Source organism: Calliopsis andreniformis, unplaced genomic scaffold (genome assembly GCF_051401765.1).
Source record: "Calliopsis andreniformis isolate RMS-2024a unplaced genomic scaffold, iyCalAndr_principal scaffold0001, whole genome shotgun sequence".
Classification (NCBI taxonomy): domain Eukaryota; kingdom Metazoa; phylum Arthropoda; class Insecta; order Hymenoptera; family Andrenidae; genus Calliopsis; species Calliopsis andreniformis.
In genome coordinates this window covers 41,286,604-41,314,427 of record NW_027480422.1, presented here as the reverse complement: position 1 = coordinate 41,314,427, position 27,824 = coordinate 41,286,604, and the positions used below count along the sequence as shown (strand labels likewise).

General features: G+C 40.7%; 1 protein-coding gene across 1 annotated transcript; it reads left to right on the top strand.

Annotated features, from left to right (window-relative positions):
• The first annotated feature begins 419 nt into the window (after positions 1-419).
• On the top strand, positions 420-26,216 carry LOC143186490 (uncharacterized). The gene is made up of 2 exons (XM_076390170.1): positions 420-461; positions 25,618-26,216. Exon 2 carries the CDS (start codon positions 25,869-25,871, stop codon positions 26,214-26,216), a length of 348 nt encoding a protein of 115 aa, XP_076246285.1. The 5' UTR covers positions 420-461; positions 25,618-25,868.
• The last annotated feature ends 1,608 nt before the right edge of the window (positions 26,217-27,824 follow it).

Below are 27,824 nucleotides of genomic sequence, written 5' to 3'. Positions count from 1 at the left end.
AAAACCAAGCGCGCGGTGCAAATACTTTTCAAACTTGGCACTTCCACCACAGTCTTTGCACGTCACTAATGCGGCAATAATGTTAAAAACGTAAAAGAAGTCTATTATTTCATATTCTAGATTGGAGATAACAGTATAAGCGATGCCACTACCACTGTGCGTTCTCAATGAGTAAGCTTCCTGGTCTTCACTACAGTCCGTATGTTGGTTACCGTGAAACTTGCGTTTCTTCAATAACAGTTAAATCGAATAACAGTTTAATCAGATGTAAACATTTTTTCAACGTACACAGCACAGTTCTCGCTTCGAATGTTCGATCACGACTGAAGGACAAGCGTCTAAAACGTTTGGAACAACGGCAACATTTCTGTGTGATAGTATTATGTGAATATCACAGAAAAGAGGTTGTGTGACTTCTACAGAACCGTCCTTTACAGAATAAATAAAGGATTCGTAAGCAGGTATCGAGGTAGACTAGCAGCCGACTGCTTTCTCAATACGGGGAACCTTTGTCTTGTTCGATGTCCCTCGCATATCTACGTCCACGCAGGGATACTGTACCGCGCTCGACCTTTTTGGCTGCCACATGCTTAATTTTTTGAATTTCCACGAAAACTAAATGGCATTTTATTCGGGAAGGATAGCACTTCCAGAAAATGCAAAAATAAAAATCGATTTTTTGACTACTTAGTCCCCTTAAAGCAATTTCGGCTAGGAAATATAATTCTAGAATATTTTTTTTTGTTTCTTCCAAAATTGTAAAATACTCTTTTTAGAATCTATAAGAGGATGTTTTGCAAATTTCCGCAACGTGTCCATAATATCTAATGAATGAATAGCATTATCGTAAGTAGGTTTTTTATGGTCTAATTCTTGCAGCATGTTTTCTATATCTACTTTAACTTCATTTTCAATTGTAGTTGAGGAACTTGTTGTGCTGTTACTAACTGATTCTCCGTATTCTTTAGGTAGTTTTTCCTTGCATTCCCAAGTACGGCGAAGATGATTGGTAGCTCGTACAATTTGTTGCTGATTCAGAAGTATGTTGAACCGCACATCTAAAAACATGCCTACCAAAGAACATTATTATGATTGTTAGTTTGTACAATTTCCTGTTGATTTAAATCTATGTCAAACTGCACATTGAAGAACATACCTGATAGGAAAACATTGTTATTAAATAAATTTTTTCTTCGAATTTTCATGGCTTCGACTAGTTTTCCTGCTAATGTTGTTTTTATTTTACTTGTTTCCAATCTGCATTGCGATTATGTTTTATAAAAATCTTCAATAAATAACTGTTCTTCTTGCAATTTTTTGGTCGCAACGCAAGTTGGGATTAAAGCACGCACGATATGACTCACTACTATCCACGTTTCTAGATGTAAATATTGCTTTTTATTCTATTCGTCAGAACATTCTTTTAATTTCAGTAGACGTTCTAGCATATAAAAAGATTGAATGCCAACGTGTAGGGCAGTCTATAATTGGCTTTGTTATGCATTGCTTTTAATAAGGTTCTAGTGACTGCCGAACGTAATTGTTTACATACTTCTCTGGCTTTAACAATTGTCGCAGTAATTTCTCTATTTTTTAGTACGTGCATCACCGCTAATTGTAACTTGTGAGTAGCACAGCATATTAATCTAACGTAGTATTTTTCGATACTATTATTCTTTTTATTCATATTTGAAACTGCTTCTTCGTCATCTGATCGAACAAATTCAATTTCTTCGTTACTTTCATTCCCATTTATTTTATGTACTATCAGGTTGTTTTATTCGGTATGATGGTTTTCCGAGAGATTTTTCCTGTGTCGAGCTGCCGTGAGCTCGAGGCAGGACGGCCTGATAACTTCGCCGTATCCGCCCTGCAAGTCGCTCTATAAAAGGACAAATTGTCCGGATGGGCGCCAGGCACTTTCGTGTCAATTACAACGAAAACTAGCGACAATATGCGACACTTGCAGTGCAGGTACGGCGACAATCCACGGCTAGCTCGGCGGAAAAGGAAGGGTCGTGGCCCGGACACGCAGAAGAATCGAGCCTTCATGGCAAGGCAGAGACGAAACGCTTATTATCTTCCACAGGTGTTTATTCTAACATCGGCACCGTGCAGACGGCACGGTTACGGAAGATTACAGGTGGTCGGTACGGAATATATATATGTATATATTTATTTACTTATATATGTATTATGTATATTATTTATTATATTATATATTACTATATAATATAATTATATTATATATTATATATATATAATATTATATATTACTATATATATATAATATAATATATAAATAAAGAAAATAAATAAATAATAAAAATACATAATAATAATGGTTAATTGGTCTTCTTCCGTACGGATCTTCTAAATTCATCTGTTTTAACAATGCTTGCGGAAGTACTGCGTCTTGTCTTCTGACGTCCTTCCTACATAGAATGTTATTGACTGTGATGCACCACTTGCTAATAAAATATGAAATTTTCACAGTCAGTATTCTCTTTCTTAACTGTTGTGCATGCTGCTTACATTTAATAAATGATAAGTTTATTTTGTTATGCAACATGTTCTCCATGTGTTCTTGGAGTTTACTTCTGAAATAAACATGAGGCATGGTTTTGTGCAGCATAATAGCAATTTTTTTCAATACATTTTGTATTGATGCATTTTCGTTAAATCTGCAAAAACATGCTTTGCACAACTGACATTCTTTGTGTGGGCTAGTACAAATTATTTTCTTCACAATTGCACAGTTATTAATTTCCTGATATTCTTCCTGTGCTATATTTTCAGTACTTTGAGACGCAGTACTCATTTCTTTCATTACTACCTCGGACACTGGAGATTGGATGTCTTCTTCTCCTTCCTCTTCTCCTGTTAAAAGCTTCTTCAATGTAAACAGAAAATGTCCACTGCAGACATCTTCACAATTGAAGCCAACACTTTGGCTGGGGGTTAATATTATTGATGAGCATAATTTTATATGTCACCTGAAAGCCGTACGGAGTGGGATGTACGTCCTAATGCCCAACAGGTCGTATGCATTCAACAATATTTTCCAAGGGATCTTGATTAATCAATCTTGTCTTGAAATTTTCAAATCCCTGTGTCTTCAATAATCTCCATAGAATTTGAAATGCGGAGATGGTCTTCATCCAATTCTTCAAACATAGTAATCCAGACACTGGCATTTTTGTAAGTGAGTGGACAAAATTCTTCATGTGCACTGGCTTCTGAAATGACTATCCTCAGTTAAGCTTCTGAGGCTGCACTATGCCCATTAACGGAGTCAAATAATTTGTTGAGAAAGTTAAGGACTTCCGCTGTCGTGAGGCCTTCCTCCTTCGGTATTTTTAATGAGCCATGGTCTGTTTCTACAACGCCTGTAGTAATAAATATTTTATCAGTATTCAAGCATAACAAAACGTCCATACTATTCATATAGTAAAATATAACTTTTATTTACATTGGTAGCGACTAAGGAATCCTATATGTGACGTCACTGTTTTGCTGAACACTTGAGATGCGTACTTCACTTTCATTTTTGGAATTTTTTCAGGTACCACATGTTCGTGTGTGAGTCTTTTCATCATGGGGCGTACTACGTAACCAGAGATATCCATATTATATGCCTGTTCAATTATTCTCCATGATGCGAATTGCCTTTCACATTCTTTTCTTCCTGGTGTCACATTTATTTCCAGATCCTTATTTAATAAGTTATTCCTTATTTCTTTAATTAAGTGCGGCGGATCATAAAATGGTATCAATTGAATACCATCTACTTCAATTATATCACCTATAAGCATAAAATGATTGCATTGATTCACAATATTACATTTTTTAAATTGTACGGAAAACCTAATAATGTATACATACGGTGCTCTTCTCCTTATTTCCATTTTTTCCTCAGTGTGTCTGCCTGTAATGTGTTGATGGCAGCAAAATTCGACGATCCTTGATCACATACAGTAGCAACAACTTCTAACCCAGTTTTTTCAGTGCTTTTACTATATTCTTGGTTAAACTTTGTAATTATTTGGTTTATAAGGCAAAAATTCAAAATTCCAAAATATCCGTATCTTGTATTTTGATATATACAGGGTGTAACAAAAATGTCGCAGTTCCTTAAAAGGGGTGATTTAGGGGGCGATTTGAAACAACTTTTTCCTTAGCGAAAATGTAAGATGAGGCTTCGTTAACGAGTTATTAACGAAAAACACCGGCCAATGAGAGCACGAGTTTGCCGCCCAAGCGACCGCGGTAGCGTTGGGTACGCGCGCTAGATGCTACAGTTGTACTCCGAACAAGAAAGTCGTCATACATCGAAGAAAATAGCATTAGTATGAAAACTGAAAGCGACATAATAAATAACACCGAGTCCTTTTTTTGTTTATCACTTGAAGTGAATAATTACTTAAAATCGAGGAAAACTACGTGCAACGTAAAAATACGAATATGTAAATCTCTTATTCGCATAACGTATAAACGAAAAAGCAATACAACGAAAAATAAAGGAAGAAGAGAACAAACTTCACCTGTAGTTTGTAAACCTGTGTCACTGGGTCACTGTACCGATCCTGGTCATCGACTGTCGAAATGGTTTATGCTAGGGCACGCGTTTAGGTAATTTATGGCTTTATTGCTTTGGTTTCGAAGGAGACATGATCTCGGAGTGTCCGAACAAAGAAGGTCTGAGGTGCTTAAACTACGTGGGGGGTACAAGGAGCTTCTTTGGAAAAATTCTACCCTGCCATAAACCACTCCAGAGGTCGATGACCAGTATCGGTACAGTGACCCAGTGACACAGATTTACAAACTACAGATGAATTGCATTTAATTCATTAATGATTATTATTTTTTAAATCTAACGCAGACTACTTTCAACGTTTCTATCTTCAACGTTAATTCTCCAATTCTCCGTTCATTTCTTTTGTTGCATTGCTTTTTCGTTTACACGTTATGCAAATATTTTCACACTAATGCTTTTCCTTCGACGCATGTCGACTTTCTTGTTCGGAGTACAACCGTAGCGCCCAGCGCGTACCCAACGCTACCGCAGTCGCTCGAACGGCAAACTCGCGCTCTCATTGGCCGGTGTTTTTCATTAATAACTCGTTAACGAAGCCTCATCTTACATTTTCGCTAAGGAAAAAGTTGTTTCAAATCACCCCCTGAATCACCCCTTTTAAGGAACTGCGACATTTTTGTTACACCCTGTATAAGGTCGAGTCATAAGTAACTTCCGTTTCTTTATCAGATATTTATTTTGCTTTCACTAAATAAAAAAATTACATTAGTTTACTACGTATTCGCCACCGTTATCTATAACCTTCTCCCATCTTCTTGGCAGTTTATAAATTCCTTCCTTGTAAAATGTGGCTGGTTTGGACTGGAAAAAGTTTTCGACTGTCTGCGCGATTTGCTCTTCAGAATTGAAAGTTTTTCCATTCAAAAAGTTTTGTAGGGAACAGAAAAGGTGGTAATCTGTCGGGGCAAGATCCGGGGAGTAAGGAGAGTGTGGTAAAACAGACCATTCAAGCTCAAGAATTTTTTCTTGAGTCACCTTTGCTGTATGTGGTCGCGCATTGTCGTGCAGAAGGATGACATTATTGCGATTGACGAGTGCAGGACGCTTTTCACGGAGTTTTTTTTGAACTCTTTGTAGCTGCTGAACATATCTATCCGCAGTAATCGTTAAATTTAGCTTTAACAACTGGTGGTAAATTATTCCTCGACAGTCCCACCATACACACAATAAGATTTTTTTGCCATGGATGTTTGCTTTCGGATCTGGTAGGGGTGGTTCATCCTTATCAAGCCACTGTCTTTTGCGGACTATATTCTCGTAGGTGACCCATTTTTCATCGCCTGTTACAATCTTGTTTAAAAAGGGCTCCATTTTTACCCGTGAGAGTAGACTTGTGGCGATTGACATGCGATCTTCTTTATTCCGTTCACTGAGATTGTGAGGTACCATACTCCTAACTTGCTGACTTTCCCTAATTTCTCCAGGTGGCGGATAACGGTTGATTGCGATATATTCAACCTTCCTGCTATACATCTTGTCGATTGACGTGGATTTTGCTCCAATACTGCCTTCAAAAGGTTGTCGTCGAAGTCGGAAGGACGTCCCGCCCTCGTTTCGTCTTTTAAAGTCATATCTCCAGAACGGAATTTTACGAACCAATTTCTAACTGCCCAATCAGTTATCAATCCTTCACCATACACTCTGCATATTTTTTCGGCTGTCGCCTTAGCACTATTGCCTTGTTTAAATTCCCAAAGCATCACATGACGAATATGTACTTTTTGGCTCTCCATTTCAGAGGATAAAGAAGCAGCTTATTTCAACGTGTATCATACAAAATTGTTGACAAAAGACTAACGGAAACCTCGTGTAACTAATGAAAACAAAAACTCGTTGTCATGGTAACTCATAGCGGGTAAATTCGAATAATAGATTCTACATAGCTGCGTCGGAAGTTACTTATGACTCGACCTTATAGTATCTACACATAAATTGGCGAGAAAATCTATTTACATTTTACCGGAAAAATTAACAAAAATATGACATTTTTCAATATATTGTTTAAACAAATAAGTATTCTTAAAAACTATTTATGCAGATAGATTCGTTGCTGAAAAATACGTAATCGCCCAATTTACACTTTTTTTCTATACCAAATAGTTTTCGAGATAGGAGACCAAATATGTTTTCCACCCCCGACTTTGGGGGCTGTTTTCAGCCCTTTAACATCGAATATAGCCGAAATAAAAAAATAGGTGCCGAATATTTTTGGCTTCTCTACGAACCTACAAAGTTGTATAAAAATCGGAGATTATCACTTCGGGTAGTTCCCTTGTAAGTGGTGACTGCGTGCAAAAAACAAAATTCATTATGTTATCAATTAAATATATATTCGTTTCTAATAGCATCCATTAAAGATGACATCATATCAATTTTATTATGTTTACAAAATCGACGCCATAAGAATTCACATAAACGGTATGCGAATTCATCGTCGTGAAAACCAGCTCTTCCACGCATCCAGTCTTTCGCTGGTCGCCAGTTGGACTCAATTTTTTGAGTGTGGGTACCACACTGGCTGTTATTAAAAAATTATTTACATATTACATAATCGGTGGTACATTTGATGAGTATATGTCATAAGTTATCAAAAGATTAAAATTGATTAAAAAATTTAGTAATTATTTAGAATACGGGCCTCCTCACCGATTTCATTGAAACTTTTTTATACCATGTATCTTGATACGTGGATTAATTTTTCTAAATGAAATAATTGTCGCTCTTTTTTCGTTTTCGAGATAATCATTTTTATATGCTTGAAAATTATGGTGGCAGGCCGAGGGTAGGTAGCAAAAAGGGGATTTGAGTTGGGTTAGAAAAGAGATACTTTGAGTTGGGTCAGAGCTAGGGCCGCGAAAGAATTCGAATTCGGTCGCGCGAGAATGATTCCGTTAAGACCTTTTTGAACCGAACCGGAAATAAAATCGTGCTTATGTCTATATATGTATGCGTAGATAATGGGCTCTAGTAATTACCGTCAAAAGTTACGGGGACGTAACACAACTCAAAGTATATCTTTTCCCGGTCCTAGCTCTAACCAACTCGAAATATCTCTTTTCCTGGCCCTAGCTCTAACCAACTCGAAACATCTCTTTTCCTGGCCCTACCTCTAACCCAACTCAAATCCCCTTTTTGCTACCTATCCTTGCCCTGCTACCATAATTTTCAAGCATATACAAATTTTTATCTCGAAAACGAAAAGAGAGCGACAATTACTTCATTTAGAAAAATTAATCCACGTATCAAGATACATGATATAAAAAAGTTTCGAAGAAAGTGTTGAGGAGACCCTTATTCTAAATAATTACCAAAAATTTTGGTCCTCAGCACGAAGTTTAGTTTAACCCTTACCTTCAAATTCAATACTATGATTTACTGTTTTATGGACATATCCATGGGCAGTAAGTCCCGCGTAACTTTTAAAACTGTCCGTGTGTATTTCACTGCCGGCAATTACATGTTTATCGATGATGTCGATTAAAGTCGATGCCTCTCGATTTTCAACGACTATCATTCGACAATCGTTCGTTTTGGTATCGACTATACCTAATACTCAGTGGCCTTCCACTCTTCTGCCACGATTGTATTTTCTTTTTCCAAATTTGGCTTCGTCAGTCTTTTATAAATGAAATAATATAAAATTAACGATGTGTCACTACAGAATAAAAACTAAGAAAAGAAATGGAAAAAGTACTGTAGAACAGTTATATAAGATACCTGAACAATAATACGAGATCCAGATTCGGAAATGCCTCCTAATTTAGGCATTCCTGCTTGAATTCTTGAGAAGTGATCTGCAACCATTTCTCGGCAATATTGATACCACGCAGAAATAGTGGCAGATAATAAATTGGTACCATCTTCTTTTGTGAAGTCGCACAACTCGTGGGCAGTATCTTCGTACGAAAAATCTCGCGTGAAACAATACATCAATCTAAAACGAGCATTACAAAAACAAAAAAACGTTTTTAAGAATCTGCTAAATTTTTTAATTGTTAATTTGATGAAATCACGAAAAATAATTCTAACTTTATCGCCTTATAAAAGGCAAACGGACATCCTCAAAAAAGGAATCAATTGTGGCTGCAAATTGTTTGCATCTGGACCTTCCAACGGAACAGAGAAACCGCCCAGCACCGTGTTGCGATGACTTATATAATTTCATCGGCTTTCGATGGACAGAACAATTTTTATCTGTCCTTAACAACCCATGCTCTCGAGCCCAGGCGATCGCACTTTCTTTTGAATTTGGTAAATTCGATAAATTCCATTTACCAACACTCATTATTACAAAAGAAAGAAAAATAAATAATTGAAAGAAAGTAGAAATATAAAGTATACTACAGCTAATAAAAAAGAAAAAAAACGCGGAAAGTAGGCAAAAATGAATAATACGTGACAATAAAATAAAATTAATGCTATACTAGTTGAATGTACTAAATAAAAGCTAATATAAACGTTAAAATGCTATAAATAAAATGAGCGAAACGTTAAAATACTATTGTGGGAAAGGAGATGTAAATGAAATCACTTTCACACATATAGGTTTGTCACCCGAGGATTTTATTGATGAGCTTCTTTGCTCGCTGGCGTTCCGGAACCGACTCCTCGAACCTTTTTGGTTTTCGATCGCCCCTGCCGCGTATCCTCTCTTTCTAACACTCGAGGACTACGCGACAGTTAGGCGGCGACTTATCGCGCTGGGGCAGAACGGCGCCGCGAAATATATACAATCTTAATCTAATTACCGTTCTGCCCGGGCGTGAAAGGCAGCGACTGACATGTCGCCGAATTCCTCGAAATGTGACGCCATGCGCGTGCACGGGTCGCCACATCACCCGCCTTGGTGAAATTAGGGGTGCGGTCGCACTTAAAAATTACTATGTACAAAAGATTAATATGCGTATTATGCTATATACAGCTTACAAACTATTATGCTCTTAAACTACGGTTCGCTCTTGATTTCGCTTAAACTACTATTTACAATGCGACGTAGCGGTCAGGGAATTGTACGCGTCTTCCCGATCTCGTTGTGCGCTCGGGCACATTGACTGTCGCGGGGGCCTCCTGCGGTGAGGGTCTGCTGGTCTCGGCCAGCTCCTCGTCCCGCAGCAGGTACGCCGGTTTTAAACGATCCAGCGACACCGGGATCGTTCGCTCTTTAATGCGAATGTTAAAGTGTTTCGGGTGCCGCTCGATCACCTCGTAAGGTCCGTTATAGGACGGTTGCAAGGCGCCTTTAAGTGCGCCGTGCCGCACGAATACGTGTGACGTCGTCGTCAAGTCCTTGAAAATGAATGTTCGTTTGTCTCCGTGGCGTGAACCGGGAGAAGGTCGCAAGTTTCGTAAGTGATCGCGAAGCTGGGCAACGAACGTTTCGCAGCCAGTGTCGGTCGTTCGCGGGTTCTCTAATAATTCGCCAGGTAGACGGATCGGTTCACCGTACACCATCTTGGCGGTCGTCGCTTTAATGTCGCCCTTCCAGGCCGCTCGAATGCCTAACAGGACAACCGGTAACGACTCCGCCCAGCCTGTGTCGGCATGACAAACGATAGCAGATTTTAACTGCCGGTGGAAACGTTCCACCATACCATTCGCGGCCGGGTGGTACGCGGTCGTACGCAAATGTTGTGTACCGATAAGACGCGACAATTCCTTAAACAACGTAGATTCGAACTGTCGGCCCTGATCGGTCGTGAGCCGACGCGGTACCCCGAATCTCGCAATCCACCCGAAAAGCAGCACGTACGCTACGGATTCCGCGGTGATATTCTCGACGGGGAACGCTTCCGGCCATCGCGTATAACGGTCAACGCACGTCACGCAATACCGATATCCTCTCGACATCGGCAATGGACCAACGATATCCACGTGGACGTGTTCGAAACGTGCCGAGGATGCGTCGAAACTACCGACCGGAGTAGACACCTGTCTGCTAGTTTTTGCGCGCTGACACGGCACGCATGCTTGTGCCCAGGTCGTACAATCCTTTCGGATACCTGGCCACACAAACTTTTCCGAAACTAGCCTCGCAGTCGCTTTCGCACCGGGATGCGCGAGGTCATGCAATGACGCAAATGCTTGTTTCCGTAAACTCTTCGTAATGAACGGTCGTACAGTCGGTGTCGTAGTATCACAGTACAGTTCGACGTTCGAACCCGGTAACGCGATCTTTTTTAAAACGAGAGACGAGTCCGAACGCAGGAGCGCGCGCAACTCCTCATCCTCGCGTTGCAATTCCGCGAGTTTCACATAGTCGAGCGCTTGAGAAATTCCTGCGATCCACGACAACGCATCGGCGACCACGTTCTCTTTACCGGACACGTGTCGAATGTCGGTCGTGAATTGTCCGATTAAGTCGAGATATCGAAACTGTCGCGGGGTATGTTTCTCGGGTTTTTGTCGGAATGCGAAAGTTAACGGTTTGTGATCGGTAAAAATCACGAACGTACGACCTTCGACCATATGTCGGAAGTATCTGACGGCTTTATATATCGCCAGAAGTTCCCGATCATATGGGCTGTATTTTCGCTCGGCCGGCGTTAGCTTCTTGGTAAAGAAAGCCAGCGGTTTCCACCCGTCGCAGGATCGCTGTTGCAATGCGGCGCCTACCGTGTAATCGGATGCGTCCGTGAAAATCGCCAACGGCAGCGTGACGTCGGGATGTGCCAGGAGGGTCGCGCGTGCGAGGCTTTCCTTGCACAACTCGAATGCCTCGATCCGGTCCGACGTCCACTCGACGGGGGTTCGACCCTTGGCGTTTCCCTGCAGGGCCGTGTTTAGAGGTGCCTGGATCTGGGCAGCGGCCGGCACGAACCGACGGTAAAAGTTCACCATGCCGAGAAACTGTCGCAGTTCCTTCACTGTTGCAGGGCGCGGAAAAGTTCGAATTGCTTCGACTTTTTGAGGCAGCGGTCGCGTGCCGTGCGCGGTTACGGCATATCCCAAAAACGTCACTTCCGGCGCACCGAAAACACTCTTCGCGCAATTCACCAACACCCCATAGTCGTTCAGACGGCCAAATAATTCGCGTAGGTGACACTCATGTTCCTCGATTGAGCTGGACGCCACGAGAATATCGTCTATATAGACGTAGCACCAATCGAGACCACGCAACACCTCGTCCATGAATCGCTGGAACGTCTGCGCTGCGTTCCGAAGTCCGAACGACATCCACGGAAATTCGAATAAGCCGAAGGGGGTCGTGATCGCCGTTTTCGGTATATCGTCCGGGTTCACCGGGATTTGATTGTACGCGCGCACTAAATCCACGGTAGAGAATATAGTCTTACCAGATAAGCGCTGTGCAAAGTCCTCGATGTGAGGCACAGGATACTTATCTGGAATTGTCCTCGCGTTCAACGCACGGTAATCACCACACGGTCTCCATCCGTCGCCTTTTTTCGCGACCAGGTGTAAGGCCGATGACCAACAGCTCTCAGAACGTCGCGCTGTTCCGTCCCTCACCATGGCCTCGAATTCGGCCTTCGCAATCCTCAGCTTGTCGGGGGCGAGGCGTCGTGGCTTGCAGGATACAGGTGGACCTGGCGTGGTCCGAATGTGGTGACGAGTGGCGTGCTTCGGCATGCGATGTCCTCCCGACGGGCGCGTGACATCCGGGAACTCGGCGAGAATCGCGTGATATCTCGTTTCTCCAGATATCGCCCTCACGCTTTCCGCGGCACTCCTGACGACTCGACCAATCGTCGTTAAGGTGGTTACACCGTCGCTCAGCCTTTTCGCTCGCAGATCGACGAGGAGACCGTAGAAACTGAGGAAGTCAGCGCCGATAATCGGGGTCGTGACGTCCGCGACGACGAATCTCCACGTGAAATCTCTCCGCAAACCCAAGTTAAGACTCAGGGTAACGTAGCCGTACGTGAAAATTGTCGAACCGTTAGCCGCGTACAGTTCGTACGTAGTCTTGTTACGCGGTCCACTCACTCGCGGACGCGGAAACACGCACAGGTCGGATCCCGTATCAACCATATACATCGTCTTGGTGACGCGGTCCGTAACGAATAGACGGCTCGTCGCGGGCTCGGAATCGATAGCCGCCATTAACGATCGGTCCGTGAGTTTTCCGACGCGAAGTTACATGGGTCTCGGCACTTTTTCGCCGCGGCCCTATGTTTCCTGTGATACCAACACTTGCCATCGGTTGCCATGTCCTCATCACCGCGGTTTCGTGATCGCGAAGAACCACGTCGTCCGTTTCGCGACTTGGACCGCGAGCGGCGAAAATTGCTCGCTCCCATACGGAGGGCTGCGATTTCGCGGCGGAGTTCGGCCAACTCTGCTCGGAGGTCGTTCTGTCCCGACGACGCGACGGCGATCTGCGGACGCGGTGACACTTCCACAACCGCGTCGGCAAGAGCGGCCAGATCGGAGAGCGACTCCTTCTGACGTGTTATGAGGATGGCCTGCACGCTTGTTGGGAGGTGTCCCAACCACAGAGTCTTTAACCGGTTCATTCTCATGGACGTGTATACACGCACCGCGATATCGTTCACGCAGTCCCACAGACGCGTAAACACGCGCCCCGCTATCGTTCACGCAGTCTCACGGACGTGTACACGCGCGCCGCGCTAGCGTTCACGCAGTCTCACGGACGCGTATACGCGCGCCGCGCTAGCGTTCACGCAGTCCCACAGACGCGTAAACACGCTAGTATTAGATAAAGAGTTTAATTTGGAAAAGTGTTAATTTTGGAAACGGTATATAGAAGTAATAAACATTGATTTCAAAATATTTCAAATTTATTATTGCTCTGTATGATATAATTCAAAACAAGGAACTGCACATAATGCAACATCACAATTGATACAATGATATCTGGTTTCTTTGCGAATCGATTGTTGCTTGCACCATACACACCGTCTCATCGGCATAGATTTCTTATTTGTTGGCTGTAATTTTTTTAAGAAACATCTAGATTGCAGTCGCAATGGATGAAGATGATTCCTCCTTCCTTTCCGATGAAAATTCTCTGTTGGATCGTTGTAGTTATTTAGTAACTGCAATATTAAATCTTCTTTCACTTCGCACAAACTTTTTCGGTTTACATGGAGGCAGTTCCAAATTGCATGTGCATTGCATATAGCAATATCTAATAAATAAAAGAAATACTTTTTGTACCATTTGATTGTTTTCCTAAATGATCCAATGCCATGTAAAATTTGATCTGTGTGATCAACAGCACCCATGTGCATATTATAAGCTAACACTACGTTTGGTTTTTTAATGGGTTGCCCCGTTTTTTTATCAACTTTATCTGTGGCTACCAACTCTGGGGTATGTACGGTGCTGAGAAGCGCTACCACTCTTTTATCTTTCCACGCACTAAATGTCATGAATTTGTTATAGCGCACTGTCAGCTCACCTTTATTCAAACTTTTTATTTTTTTTATTTTTTCGTCGCATGGCAAACCTCTTCTATTCATTCGAACGGTACCACACGCATGTGTTTTATATTTATGTAACTCCTCATATAATGCGGGGGAAGTATACCAGTTGTCTAAGTATATGGTTCGTCCTTCATTTAATAAATTTCTTGACAAATTCATTACAATTGAACCCGACTTTCCTAATCTGGACTGTCCTTCATTTGATATGCGTCCATCATATAATTTCAAATTATAAATATATCCTGTCTCTGATTCGGCTAAAATAAATGATTTCACGCCGAATCTTGCACGTTTGCTGCTAATGTATTGCTTGAAAGAAAGTCTGCCTTTCCATAATAACAGACTTTCGTCGACTACAATGTTCTGTCTTGGTCGATATGCCATTTGAAAACGACAAATAAGAATATCCATGACGGATTGGATTTTTTCGGTCTTTCTAATTTCATTATTATTTGCATCAACACTAGTGAAATGAAGGAATCGCAAAATATTGAAAAACTTTTTTTTTGACATGATTTGTCTAATAAACACAAAATTATACATTGCCTTTGTATTCCAATACATGGACATCTTCGGCAAGCGAACAATACTCATATGAATAATAATTGCAAAAAAACAGTGCAAATCATTACTAGATACATGAAACTGAGATCTGGAGAAACCTTGCTTTCGGCTGTATTTATTAGTCTCCTTCACAATTAACTCTATGAGTTCTTCAAAAAAAAAAAATTTGAAGATTTGAAGAAAAGAACTATCTTCTGATATACCAGATTGGGGTAACACACCGTGATGTAAATCGCTGTACCTCCAAACTTGTGGCGTAAAATTTTGCGTGGCAGTAGGAATATTCCATTTTCTTTGGCGTAAAATATTTTTCCATCTTTCGCACAAAGGAACATCCTCGTCAGTCATATCACTTTCCACAGCACTTTCACTTTCACTACTACTATCACTAATAATTCGATTTCTAGATCGTCGCATGGTGGTCATCTTTGCAGAACAGTCAAACGTACACTAAATGAAATTACAAATTAGTACTAACCACAAACTTAGTCTCTCCAGACGGAGCAAATCAGTAGGCGTGTGTGTACACGTCCGTGAGACTCCGTGAATGATAACGCGGCGCGTGTTTACGCGTCTGTGAGACTCCGTGAACGGTAGCGCGGCGCGTGTTTACGCGTCTGTGGGGCTGCGTGAACGATATCGCGGCGCGTGTATACACGTCCGTGAGAACGAAGCGGTTAAGAAATCATCAGACACCGTATCACCCGCGAAATTTTGCAGCCGTCGCAGGAAAATCGACGGTTTCCGGTCGCCGATCTCCTCGTGCTCCAGCAGGTGCCGAATATTCTGCTCCTTGGAGTCCGATAACCGCCGGATGAGCTCTGCCTTTAACGTCTCATACATATTGGACACCGGGGGATTATTGATGATGTCGATCACTACGTCGGCGTACTTGTTTTCAAGGTTCGCGCTGACATAGTGATATTTGGTTGCGTCTCGGGTGATTCCAGAAAGGACAAACTGGGATTCCAGCTGTCGGAACCAGGTCGCTGGGTTCTTCTCCCAGAACGGTGGAACGCGGATGGCTACTGGTGCTACCGCTGGTGCTAAGGTCGCGTCCGACCCGGCGGGGCTCGTCATTCCCGAAACGACCGCAGGTTCCATCGCGACGAGTTCGGCACGCACTTTTTCACAAACCACGTCGAGACGTTCGCGCTCAATTCGCCCTTGCGCAGCGAATCACGTCGGGGTCACCAATTATGTGGGAAAGGAGATGTAAATGAAATCACTTTCACACATATAGGTTTGTCACCCGAGGATTTTATTGATGAGCGTCTTTGCTCACTGGCGTTCCGGAACCGACTCCTCGAACCTTTTTGGTTTTCGATCGCCCCTGCCGCGTATCCTCTCTTTCTAACACTCGAGGACTACGCGACAGTTAGGCGGCGACTTATCGCGCTGGGGCAGAACGGCGCCGCGAAATATATACAATCTTAATCTAATTACCGTTCTGCCCGGGCGTGAAAGGCAGCGATTGACATGTCGCCGAATTCCTCGAAATGTGACGCCATGCGCGTGCATGGGTCGCCACACTATCAATATATGAATGAAACGTTAAAATACTATATGTAAGATACTTAAAATACGTTAATAAAATGCTATACTAATTTACTATACTAAATAAAAACTAATATAAATGATAAAATACTATAAATAATTCTAAAATACTATAAATACTACGACACTATAAATGTTAAAATACTATACTTGTTACACACGAAGTTTCGAGAAGAGAAACCTTTATTCGTTCACAATTGACGTTACAATTATTGACAATGATTTTGACGTGAAAACCACCAGAGTCTAACTCTGGACTGACTCTCGCGTTCGCCTGCCCCCTTCTTTATACTCTTTCTTATCGCTTCCTCGCGTTGGCTTTTCGTTTGGCCCAACGTTGGCTTTTGCGTTCGGCGTACGTTGGCTCGTCGCGTTTGCGTCGCTTCTAACGTTAGCTTTTCGTTTGGTTTATTTTGTTACTTTGCTCGGCCCGTGAGATACTAAACTACTATTCTACAAGAAATACTATATTAAAGTCGAAAATACACAAAATCAAAGAAATTAGCAATGAACACCTTAAACTCAAACGCATGGGAATATTGTGGTATCACCACGTAAATCAAATCACTCATAAAACTTTGAACATCGAAATTTGATTTGTTCTGTCTAAATGATCGCTATTATAATGTCAGTGGCGCAATTGCCCATATCCAACGGCTCCGCTCATTGGCTAAGCTGCCTCTACAAGCCAATATGGCGTCGAAATAGCTAGCGAAATAGTTTAAAAATGCTCACCTTTAAATACGCATAACTTTTCAACCGCTGGATTTCTAAACTTAAAATCTGCATTTTTGGATTACGCTCGTCCAGTATTATTAAAATATGTAAAAAAAAACCATTAATTTTTGTTTCCTCAAAGTAAAGTTCAGCCATATTTTTGATGCACTGTATTAATTGTGGTGCTTTTGTTTGGCTGTTGCAATAATTGTAGGAAATGGACATTTTCCAACCACTGTGTAGCCCTCTTAACATGAAGACAAAGGCATGATCGGCAAATCTTGAAATTCTTCTTGTGCCCCAGTCTTCGAAACCTATTACATATTTTGTCTTCGTTAACGTCGTAGTCAACATGGGACATCAATGACATCTCGTCCCACATCAATACACACAGCTTTTCTTGCGCACCCATGGTATCCGCTTGACCACGTAGATGTTTCATCACAGCTTGTGATATTCCAGTCTTGATTGGAATTTTTCTTGGCATCTTCTTTAATGTGGTTACACTTGGTAGATTGCATCGCATCCTCAGGAGCCTGTACGATTTAAAAGACTATTTCAGAAATGCTAAGGCCAGTATTTTCTCGTATGTTGTATAGCGTCTTCCCTGAAAACATACAGGGTGGTCCTTTTAATAATTGGAATTTCATTTTGCTATAAAAAAAAAACGGCTTAATATTTTTCCTGCTAGTTCAAATTCCAGACACTAGATGGACCACTCTGTATTTCATAAAGTTATAAACAAGTTACAATAAAATAAACAATGAAAATACAGCATATATTACACAGCAGCAATAAATAGTTATAAGTGAAGTATAGTTATATAGCCATACCCAAACACAAAACCAGTTAGAGGCATATGGTTGCAGTTAAGTAGAGGAATAAGTAGAAACTATAAGAAATAAGTAGAAAAAATAAGTAGTATGATTATAAGTAGAAACCATAAGACAGCATCATTTTTTCAGGCAGGCAGGGTGACAGGGTTTATCATCACTGGAGCACGTCTTCAGGCACTTCATGCATGTGGAGGAGCGTGCAAAAAAATATTAAAATTGTAAACATTACCTTTCTTACTGCCTGCATCATGTTGCCTCCCATGTGAACAGTAGTAGTAGTAGTAACATGTCTGGTACGATTTGTTGTGGCTGGCTGAAAATGCTGGATAGCTACTGGTATGTCATTAGCTACATCTACAATTTTACTTACCTGTGGCATGGATCTGGATGTACGTAACTGCATTTCGATGAACATCCTCTGCGTGGTGGGTAGATTTTGAAATCTATGTACCAGATTACATTCTGATAACACCATTGCTCGTTCCACTCGTGCCTTTAAATCTTCTCTCTTCCTGTGTGCATAACGGTTGCGTTTCATCACTGTTTTAGCAACTTTGTATAATTTAGCTGCTTTTGGTGTCAATTGGCACAGTTTCATGTTGTCCTGCAGTAGTATATTTCTGTGACTTTTCTGTGACGTTGAACATTGTTCTAGCTGCCCTGAGATTACTGAACTACTTGGACCAGCTTCATTGCGTTCATTAATATTCCATGATGTTTCTTCACAAATTGTTTCAGTTATTTCTTCGCTCATGCAATTCTTTATGAGACTCTTCTGTTCGTTATTGTTTTCAATTTCTACTGTTGTAGCAGAAGCTGGATATACTTCGGCTTCTATATTTTCAGATGCATATTCTTTGTTCTGGCTCTGCATCGGCAAATCCAAAGTTGGAATAGTATCGTGTCTTAATCTTCTTCGTTGAGTGGAACGCAGAAATGAGGTTTTTTCAGAGTGTGTGTAACACACCCTGAATGCATCTGCGCCTTTCAGTGTTTGTCAGTCTAAGTAGTACAGGACACTGAATTTCATTAGTCCAAGACTCTGATCGTACAACGTCTTTGGGAAAGTGGTACGCTGGGATAGTAACAACCGATGAACACTGTGGAACTGCACACGCTCTCACCATTTTGTTCTGATGTTCAAACGTTCACACAAATTGTTTATATAAACTGTCTGCATTTATGTGTCTTGTGCACTTATATGTCTTTATTCACTGTTTTACACTTTTTTTTAAAAAATTCTTAATAAAATTGTATAATTATGCACAAAAATTTGAAAAATAAACTCAAAAATAAGTTCACTGAGTGAACAATATTCCGTGAGCTTATTAATCAAATTTTCAACACAATTCTATTATTAATAAAACAATATGAAATTTTTTGTAATTCTCTTCGCAGTCCGCAACAGTCCGCAATCAAGGCACACGCTATTGCTATGTGTTGCTATGTGGTTTTGGCGGTAATAGTAGCGCCAAAAAATTTGAACATCAGTCACGTCCAGTCACGTGATGTGCTGCGATTATGGTGCCATCTGAGATAACTCTCTTAGAAAGTGTACTAATGAGTGTCCAAAGTCATACATAAGAGTTTACTCCCCCTGGCAACGAGTGACGACGCTCGGCACGCGCGCATGCGATCTTCCTGATTCGCGGCACGTCCCTCTCTGCGCAAGCGCGACAGCTCCTTGGAGTACTCGCTATGGTTCAGGCGCGTATGCGAGGAGTGGGCTGCCCGGGGCGGGCCGCTTCTCTCCAGCGACGATCCACATTTCTTCGACATCGTGGAGACTTCCCCAGGACTTCCTATGACTCCTGCCGCCTGGACAACGCTCTCCGGGCTCACCTCCACCCTCGCCTTCCGCTTGAGCCGTTGTAGAAGAGCAGCACCGCGGGGCCATCATTTAGCTCGCTGTGGGCAGATTTTCTTTCGGCTCTCTGGTCCTCCGCGGAGACAGCAAATCCCCCAACTCCGAGGGTGGAGGGCCCCTGTACTATCCGGTGTAGATACGGCGCGGCGCCTGAATCTGGAAACTGCACAGCCAGGGGACGGGGACGGCCTCAGGGTCTCTCAGGTTTCCTCTACGGCCCTGAAACGTCGTGCACGCTCGGCACGGAGGCACCCGAAATTAGCGACGATTCAAATTCACGATATTTCCCTCCAGGAGGCGTCTCTCGGCATGAGTTCCGCAAGGAGACCGTATGGTCCTTCTTATCACAAATTTCGCTTACTTTACCAAAGCGGGGGCGGCGCTATGCGCAACGTCACAAAACAAACCTTAATGTTTGTAGTATGTTTATTTCTTTCATTGTTCATTATTCCCCTTATGTTTATTTATATATTTAAATACAGGAAGCAATATAATTTATAGAAGATGTAGGGGAAAAATTAAGTGTACGTAAGTATTTCATCAACAAGGCTTATATTATTCGATACATATTTATACATACATATACAAATTTTTACAAATCATGATACATTTAACACTTGGCATGCGGGTATAATTCGCCACCGAATTATGCGTGCAGCGGACATTTTTCTTGAATCACGCGGAAGTTTGGTTATTCAGAAAAATCGCAGTAAATCGAAAACTTCTTCGTTTTTATGAACGAAACTTTTTTTATTTTACAGTTAAATATATACTGTATGATCATTTAACAAAAAAACGATTTTTTACGAAATCATAAAAATAAACGATTTTTGAAATTGTACAATGTATTAAATAATATTTTTTTATTACTAGTACAAATAGAACTGATAACACGTTAATAGTTTTTTACAGTATGGTACCGTTCAAAGCATTTTCCTCTGTGAAGAGGAACACGGCAGAAGCTACATATGAAATACGTTTCACTTCGCACTTTTTTAGCTGCGCACACGCGACATCGTCTTTGTGGATTTTTCTTCTTCCCGGCACTAACAATTTTCTCCAATATGTATTTGCGCATATTCATGGATAATCTTCCAGGAGGGTCGCGTTTCGATATCATTTCCTCTAATTCTTCAGTGCTAATTTCAGGTAGTTCATGAGTAACCCAATGCCGTGCGATGTCGTGCAAAAATTTCTTGTATCTTATTTTTTGGGTCTTTGTTGAATTGTATACTACATATGCATTGAAAGATGCACAATTCATCATGTACATAGCTAAGCGCTTTGAACATTTCTCTGTTTTACGCAAAATACTATAGTAGGACAAATACTGATCGGCCCGATCTACTCCTTTCATGTACTAGTTGTAGTCGATCAAAGCATTTTGTTTTATAATTTTTGCCTCTTGATACGATTAACATTACTACTTTCTTTCATTTCCGCGGAATGGATTGAAGAGATGAGACTGACTTCTTTCTTGGATTGCCAAACTTGTACCAATATAGCATTTTTTCTGTGAAAGATTGTTTCTCCTTTTTTCAAATTAGTTTTTTCAGACACTGTGGCAGACCTCTATTCTTCCGAATTGTTCCGCAAATTGTTTTTTTTTTTTTTTTTTTTTTTTTTTTTTTTTTTTTTTTTTTTTTTTTTTTTTTTTTTAAATGGCTTCCGCGTTATCGACGCTGTTGTAGTAATTATCCATATACAAATGGTGCCAGACATCAGTATATGGCGAAACTACTGCGCGTGTCGTTTCGATCAACCGTGATTCTTGAGCTGCATAAACTTGAAAATTGCAAATAAAACCTGTATCACTTTCAGACAATATCCGTATGAGTATGCCGTATTTTATAATTTTTCCAGCATTGTAAACTCTAATAAAGAATCGTCCTCTCCAAGGAATTATGCCCTCATCTAACGATACTTGTTGTTTTGGTTTGTAAATGTTATTGAATTTTTCAGCACTATCGCTGGCATGGCGTCTTCCGTGCTATTTCCGACGAAATTCTCTTTCTTCCATCTGCATTGATCTACGTCCTTGTTTCCCGCATTTGAAACAATTTTCGCTGTATCTGGTCGACTTGGACCTTGTATTACGTCCTCTGGCGTTTCCTCGATGATTATTGTTTTCATTCGTTTTTCCTTTGACGAATAGCGCGTCATTGTTAGAGAGCAATTCTTTGTTTGTCTGATCGTCCCTTCTGGCTTCCTGTACAATAAGCTTCAATTTCAGAGACTCGATATTCGGAATATCGTCGCGTGACTCGATCGCGATACAAAATCCTTCATACTCGGTCGATAAAGAATTCAGCAGCATTATTGACAGCAACTCATCCGGTATTTTAATTCCGGCTCCTTCCAACTGTTCTGCTTTTGAAAGGAATTCGTTAGTATATTGCGTCATACTTTGAGTCAATTCCTTTTTCATTCGATATAACTGCTTATACAGGGCAGCTTTCCTTACCGGTCCCTTCGATTCGTGGGCTTCCTGTAATAATCCCCACGCTTCAGCCGATGTCTCCGCTTTCTTGATGTGTATTAGTTGATTTTTCGACACGCTTAGTAGAATTAATGTTAGTGCTTCTTGGTCCTTGGTCGTCCACGCATCTAGGTTTTCTGGCGTAGAAACAATCTTCCCGTTTGTATACGCCCAAAGTTCATTACAAATAAGCCCGCTCTTCATCTGAAGCTTCCAAGATTCGTAATTTGTTTCGCACAGTTTTTCAGTGTGGTGTGTTGAATGCAAAGCGGCCATGTTGCTGTTCAGATCTCTGCTTCCCATGTGGCGACGGTTACACTCGCGATTTTTTACACGTTTTAACTTATTTATTTTTAAATCGAACGAGCATCTGGGCACATAACCTGTAAGATTATTAAAGAACTGAACACGCACACACACACACACACACACACGCACGCACATGATATACGATAGTACTTATTATTAGTTAAATTATACGAGAGCACGGCGAACAACGTGTGTATCACCACGCGGTCAAACCGGAAGAGAGACGCATGGGACAAAAGCCTATCACACGTGAAGCGATGGCAAGTATGAGGGCACAACGATCATATTTTAGGTCCCATTTCCAACAATATACAATATATGCATTATATATGGCTAAATTTAACAAGTGGAAAACTAATTTCTTATACCATTTTATAGTTTTCCTTACGGAATGAAGTGTACTCAAAGTCATATCAACTCTGTCTACAGCACCCATGTTAGAATTATAATCCGCAATACATAATGGTTCCTTCTTATATAACTCTGTACGATAATCTCTTTTCCTAGTTTCAACCAATGTAGCTGCTTGTGCAGAAGACAACATCCAAACCCCTTTTTTATCATGCCATTTCATTGCCAATAAAATGTCAGTCGATCGGTAGCTAATTTCTCCTCTCTTCAACTTTTCTTCCATGCGGGGCATTTCTCTTCTATTTTTACGAATTGTTTCAAATGCGTTGGTTTTGTTTTCGTGTAATAAGGTATTGTCGCGACATAGGATAATTCCCTAGCCGGACAGATATACAATTGCGGACAAAAGTTTCCGAACGATTTATTAATATTTAGTTGTACATCCTTTACTATTAATGACGGCTTGGCACCTCCTTGGCATACTTGTAATAAGACTTTGCAGATAGGATTCGGATAAGGACATCCAATTTCGGTTTATTTCTGTAAATAAATCGTCACCATTTGAAAATTTTCTGCCTTTCATTAATCTTTCTACCTCACTCCATACATTTTCTATTGGATTGAGGTCCGGCGATTGAGCAGGCCAATCCAAAATCTTAATTTCTTTACTTTGCAGCCACGCTTTAACTGATCTGGCTGTGTTTGGGGTCGTTGTCGTGTTGGAACGACCAATCATGTGGCATGTTGTTTGTAGCATGTGGCAACATTGTGTATTGTAGAATTTCACGATATTGTATTTGATCCATTCTACCATTAATACAGTACAGAGGACCAACATCATGCCATGAAAAACAACCCCAAACCATTACATTTCCCCCTCCAAATTTGATGGTAGTTTTCGTGTATTTCACATCCAATCACTTGTTAATTGGACGACGAACGTATCCGTTCCCATCGTCTGAATACAAATTAAATTTGGATTCGTCGCTTCATAATACTTTTTTCCAGTCATCGATTGTGAACTCTACGTATTTACGTGCAAATAGTAAACGTGCTTTTATATATTTTTTTGTAAGTAATGGCTTCTTTGCAGGTCGTCTTCCGTGTAAGCCAACTTCAGCAAGTCGTCTTTGAACTGTCCGTGCACTAACATCAAATAATCCGATTTTTTCGCGAATCTCAGGAGCTGTCAATTTAGGATTCTTCTTAGATTCCCGTACGATTCTGTAATCCGTCCTAAACATGATTTGTTCAGTTGTGTGCAACTTCATTTTTCTCTAATTTCTCCTTGATCAACATAATTAATCAAGTTCACTAACCTGTTGCTAGTTTTGCGAGGTCGACCTCCTTCATTTATTAGTTGAGGGTTCCTCACACACTTCAAAATTTCGAAAACTGTTGATTTTGATATTTGTAAATGTTTTGAAATTGCTCCAAATGAGAGCTTATCCTTGTCACGAAGTTTTATAACTACAGATTCAATTTTCTGGTCAATGCGTTTACGAGCCATTTTGTAACTTATGAATGCAATTACTAAAAATTGTTTACTTGAAGTCAATTTCACTATTAACGCTATAATCGTTAAAATAGATTCCTGGATATCTAAGAAGAATACATTAACAGTCTTGGATTTTGGTTACTGTTTTCAAATAGTGGAATATGGCGTAGAAAATAAATAAAAAGGTTTCCACATATCTCACGTGATTTGAGAATCAAAAATGTAATATATTTGTTACATTTTGAAATGACAAAAATTAACATATGACAATATAGTCAGTAACTTAAACACACTTTCACATCTCTTCTGCATCTCAATCAACGCACATGGGAAAACGGAAGAGGAACCGCATAGTTCGCACACACACACACACACATACACACATATGTATATCTTACGCCCATGGCGCTGTATAGCGCGTAATTTGAATTGCGATTGATCCTAACAAACAGACATTAAGAAATTGTTCAGAAACATTTGTCGGGTTTGCCAAGTATTAATAAATCGTTCGGAAACTTTTGTCTGTAACTGTATATCGTCACGTTCAGAGTCAACGTCGCGTCATATGCTCCAGAGTCGATTATATTGTGAGATCGGGCTAAGGTTCCCTTTCGAATCGGAGCAAACCTTATAGGATCCGCGAGTCGGCATAAATTCTATTCAGGCATTATTTTCAATTACTCTACCCTCGCATTGCCAGTGCGTTAAAATCGAGTATGAACTATTTGGTAATTTCTAAATATTCTTACACGTCACAAAAATTACACGACGCAGTTGTAAAGAAAAGATTTAGTTACAATATATTTTAGATTTTAACTTTTGAATTTGAGTTAAAGTTTCAACCCGCATTCTAACTCCACAATCTTTAGAAATAAGCGAACGTTCCCACACGAAATATAACTTTACCGCTCGAGTTGTATTTTTATTCTATTACACTGTTCGACAAATTTTGACTTTTTTTCGATTTTGTAAGCGTGAATAAACATTTCTTATAGATTTCGACGTGCTGAGCGTCAAAACGACGCTAAACATGATTTGAAATGTTTATTCACGCTTACAAAATCGAAAAAAAGTCAAAATTTGTCGAACAGTGTTATTACGTCGTCCAGGTACGGATACACATCCTCTATACTCATAAGCGTTTCCTCAATTGCTTGCTAGAATATAGCCGGGACCGTTTTTATGCCGAAGGGCACGCGTCTGTACCGAAATAGTCCCTTGGGCGTGATGATCGTTGTGATGTCTCTGCAGTCTTCTGCAATTTCGATCTGAAAAAAGGTATCGCTAAGATCGATTAGGGTAAAATATGAATTTCCATTCAGTTTGGCAAAGACGTTCTCCGTATTGGGCAAAGGGTATCGGTTATCCAGCAAGGCTTGATTTACGCCTGTGGAGAAGTCTGCGCAGACTCTAATTTTACCATTGTGTTTTTTAGCAATGACAATCGGTGAAGCCCAATCGGACGAGTCTATGCGCTCAATGATCCCCAAATCTTCAAGGCGGCGTAACTCTTCTGCAAGTGGTTGTTCCATTACGAAAGCGACGTGATGACACGGAAGTCGCACGGACCGTGCACCAACTCTGAGTTTGAATTTGGCCTTGAAATCGTGGCAACACCCCAACCCATTTGTGAATAGGTTGGAAAATTCCTTACGCATTTGTGCTGAGTACGTATGTGAAGATGACATGACACTCCGACTAACTGCGCACGTACTCAGACGGCCAGGGGGAGGCGGTCGCTCGCACAAGACTATGTCTTTTGTACGTGACTTGTATAAGTTTGCACAATTTTCACATTCAAGGTCAAATACACGTTTAGAGTCACTCGCGAATGCTGGCCGCAGTCCGAGACTGTCTATCGCGTTAAGACCGAGTACCCCCTCGTACCCAACGGCACCCCCTGCGTCTCCGGCGACATATTTGGAAGAAAAATTGTTCGAACAGATAGAACAAGAAACCGATCAAAAAGATTCACGCCCAGACTCTCCATCTAAGGAAATGTTCCCTATCTTGTATTTTGATTTCGATCAATAATAAAATGAGAATCAGTACCGTGAAAGTGCGAGATTTATTTTAAACCTTCAATTATCCCGAGCTATAAGTCGCATAGACTTGCTCAAAGCGGCCCCACTAGTTAAATTCACATTTTTTTCTGGAGAGTGCAGGCTCCCTAATCACCTGCACTGGTGACAGCAGCCAATAGTCGAGATACAAACGTCCTGTACGCACCAGGACATAACAAAATTTTTTTGTTACGTAAAAACGTTTTCTAAAAATTCTAAAACTATTTCGAATTGTGCTTCATCTGGTTTAAGTACATTTACCAGACTAATGTACATTGGTAGATACTGAGATAATGTAGGATAATTTTCTCCACTCACTATCTTGGTGGCTTCTTTCACTGATTGGAGGACAGTTACTATGGCATCTGCGAATTTCCATTCATCGGCACTTATATTTTCCGGTATATTTTCGTCACACAATGTCATGCTTAAAGATCTTTGTAAAAGTATTAGTCGTTGTAACATAGCATGCACTCTGCACTTTGCTTCAGTGCAGATTTAACGGCTAACTGCAGAGAGTGAGCATAACACGGAATTCGTCTCCAATCTTTATGAGATTCTATAGCTTTTACTATATTGCGACCATTATCGGTGACAAAAAAGGCAGGTTTAGAAGACCTATCTAATCCCCATGTAGGAGATTAAAATGTGCCGCAAAATTGCTTGCATATATATAGCCATATTTATACAGTCTGTCGCACGTAACACTGGACAGTCCACTATTTCCTAAACTATTTAAGATACAAAAAAATAGTTCACATGAAATTTGCATGGTACAAAGGGGTAAATTTATTGGCTGTAACAAATTAATTTTTAGATTATTATTTTCAAAGATATGACAGTCAAGTTCAGTTTTTTAAACGGAACTATATCCTTTTTTTCAGATCATTTTGTAGTGCGCTTCAAGACAAATTCAATGACATACAAGTTATGTATTTTTTTTCAAATGGTTTTCGAGATGTTGCGTATGATTTTACAGAACACATATCCTTTTTTAAATATTCATACATTTGAGGTATAATACTTCTCGCAAATGTTGAACGATTTGGAATTTCATACCGTGGTTCGGCAGTATTTAGTAAGAATCGAAAGCCGACATCTTCAACAATAGTATACGGCTGCATATCTAAAGCCATCATACGTGCGATTGCTTGGGTTAATTGTTTCGCACGTGCAGAATCTTTATTTAAATATACTCTATCTTATCTGGAAATATTTTTCTGTGGTTCTCTAATTGTACCTGTAGGTCTGTCTATTATTTCTTTATGTTAGGACTTCAAGTGTCGTGTTACGTCCTAACTAGACGGCAGTCGTCTCGAGCGGTGGAGATCAACCTTGGGGGTTCTTGCTCTTTTAAAGTGCTAAAGCACACCTTGATTAAACTTTCTCTTACATGTAGTTGAAGAAGAGGGAGGAAAGTGAACTGGTATATCTTGTTTAGCTTTAACAATTATATATATTTTTAACAAGTCGTAGTTTACATACCAATTCCTTCTTCTTAACTGAGTGTACAAAGTCAAGGACGTCACCTCGCTAGTGTAGCCGGTCGCTGGTCACCTTGGCCGCTGGTGTTCCTTTA

What these genes read in the sequence shown, in the direction of transcription:
- LOC143186490 (XM_076390170.1), top strand. Translation starts at nt 25,869, where the DNA reads ATGACACTCCGACTAACTGCGCACGTACTCAGACGGCCAGGGGGAGGC.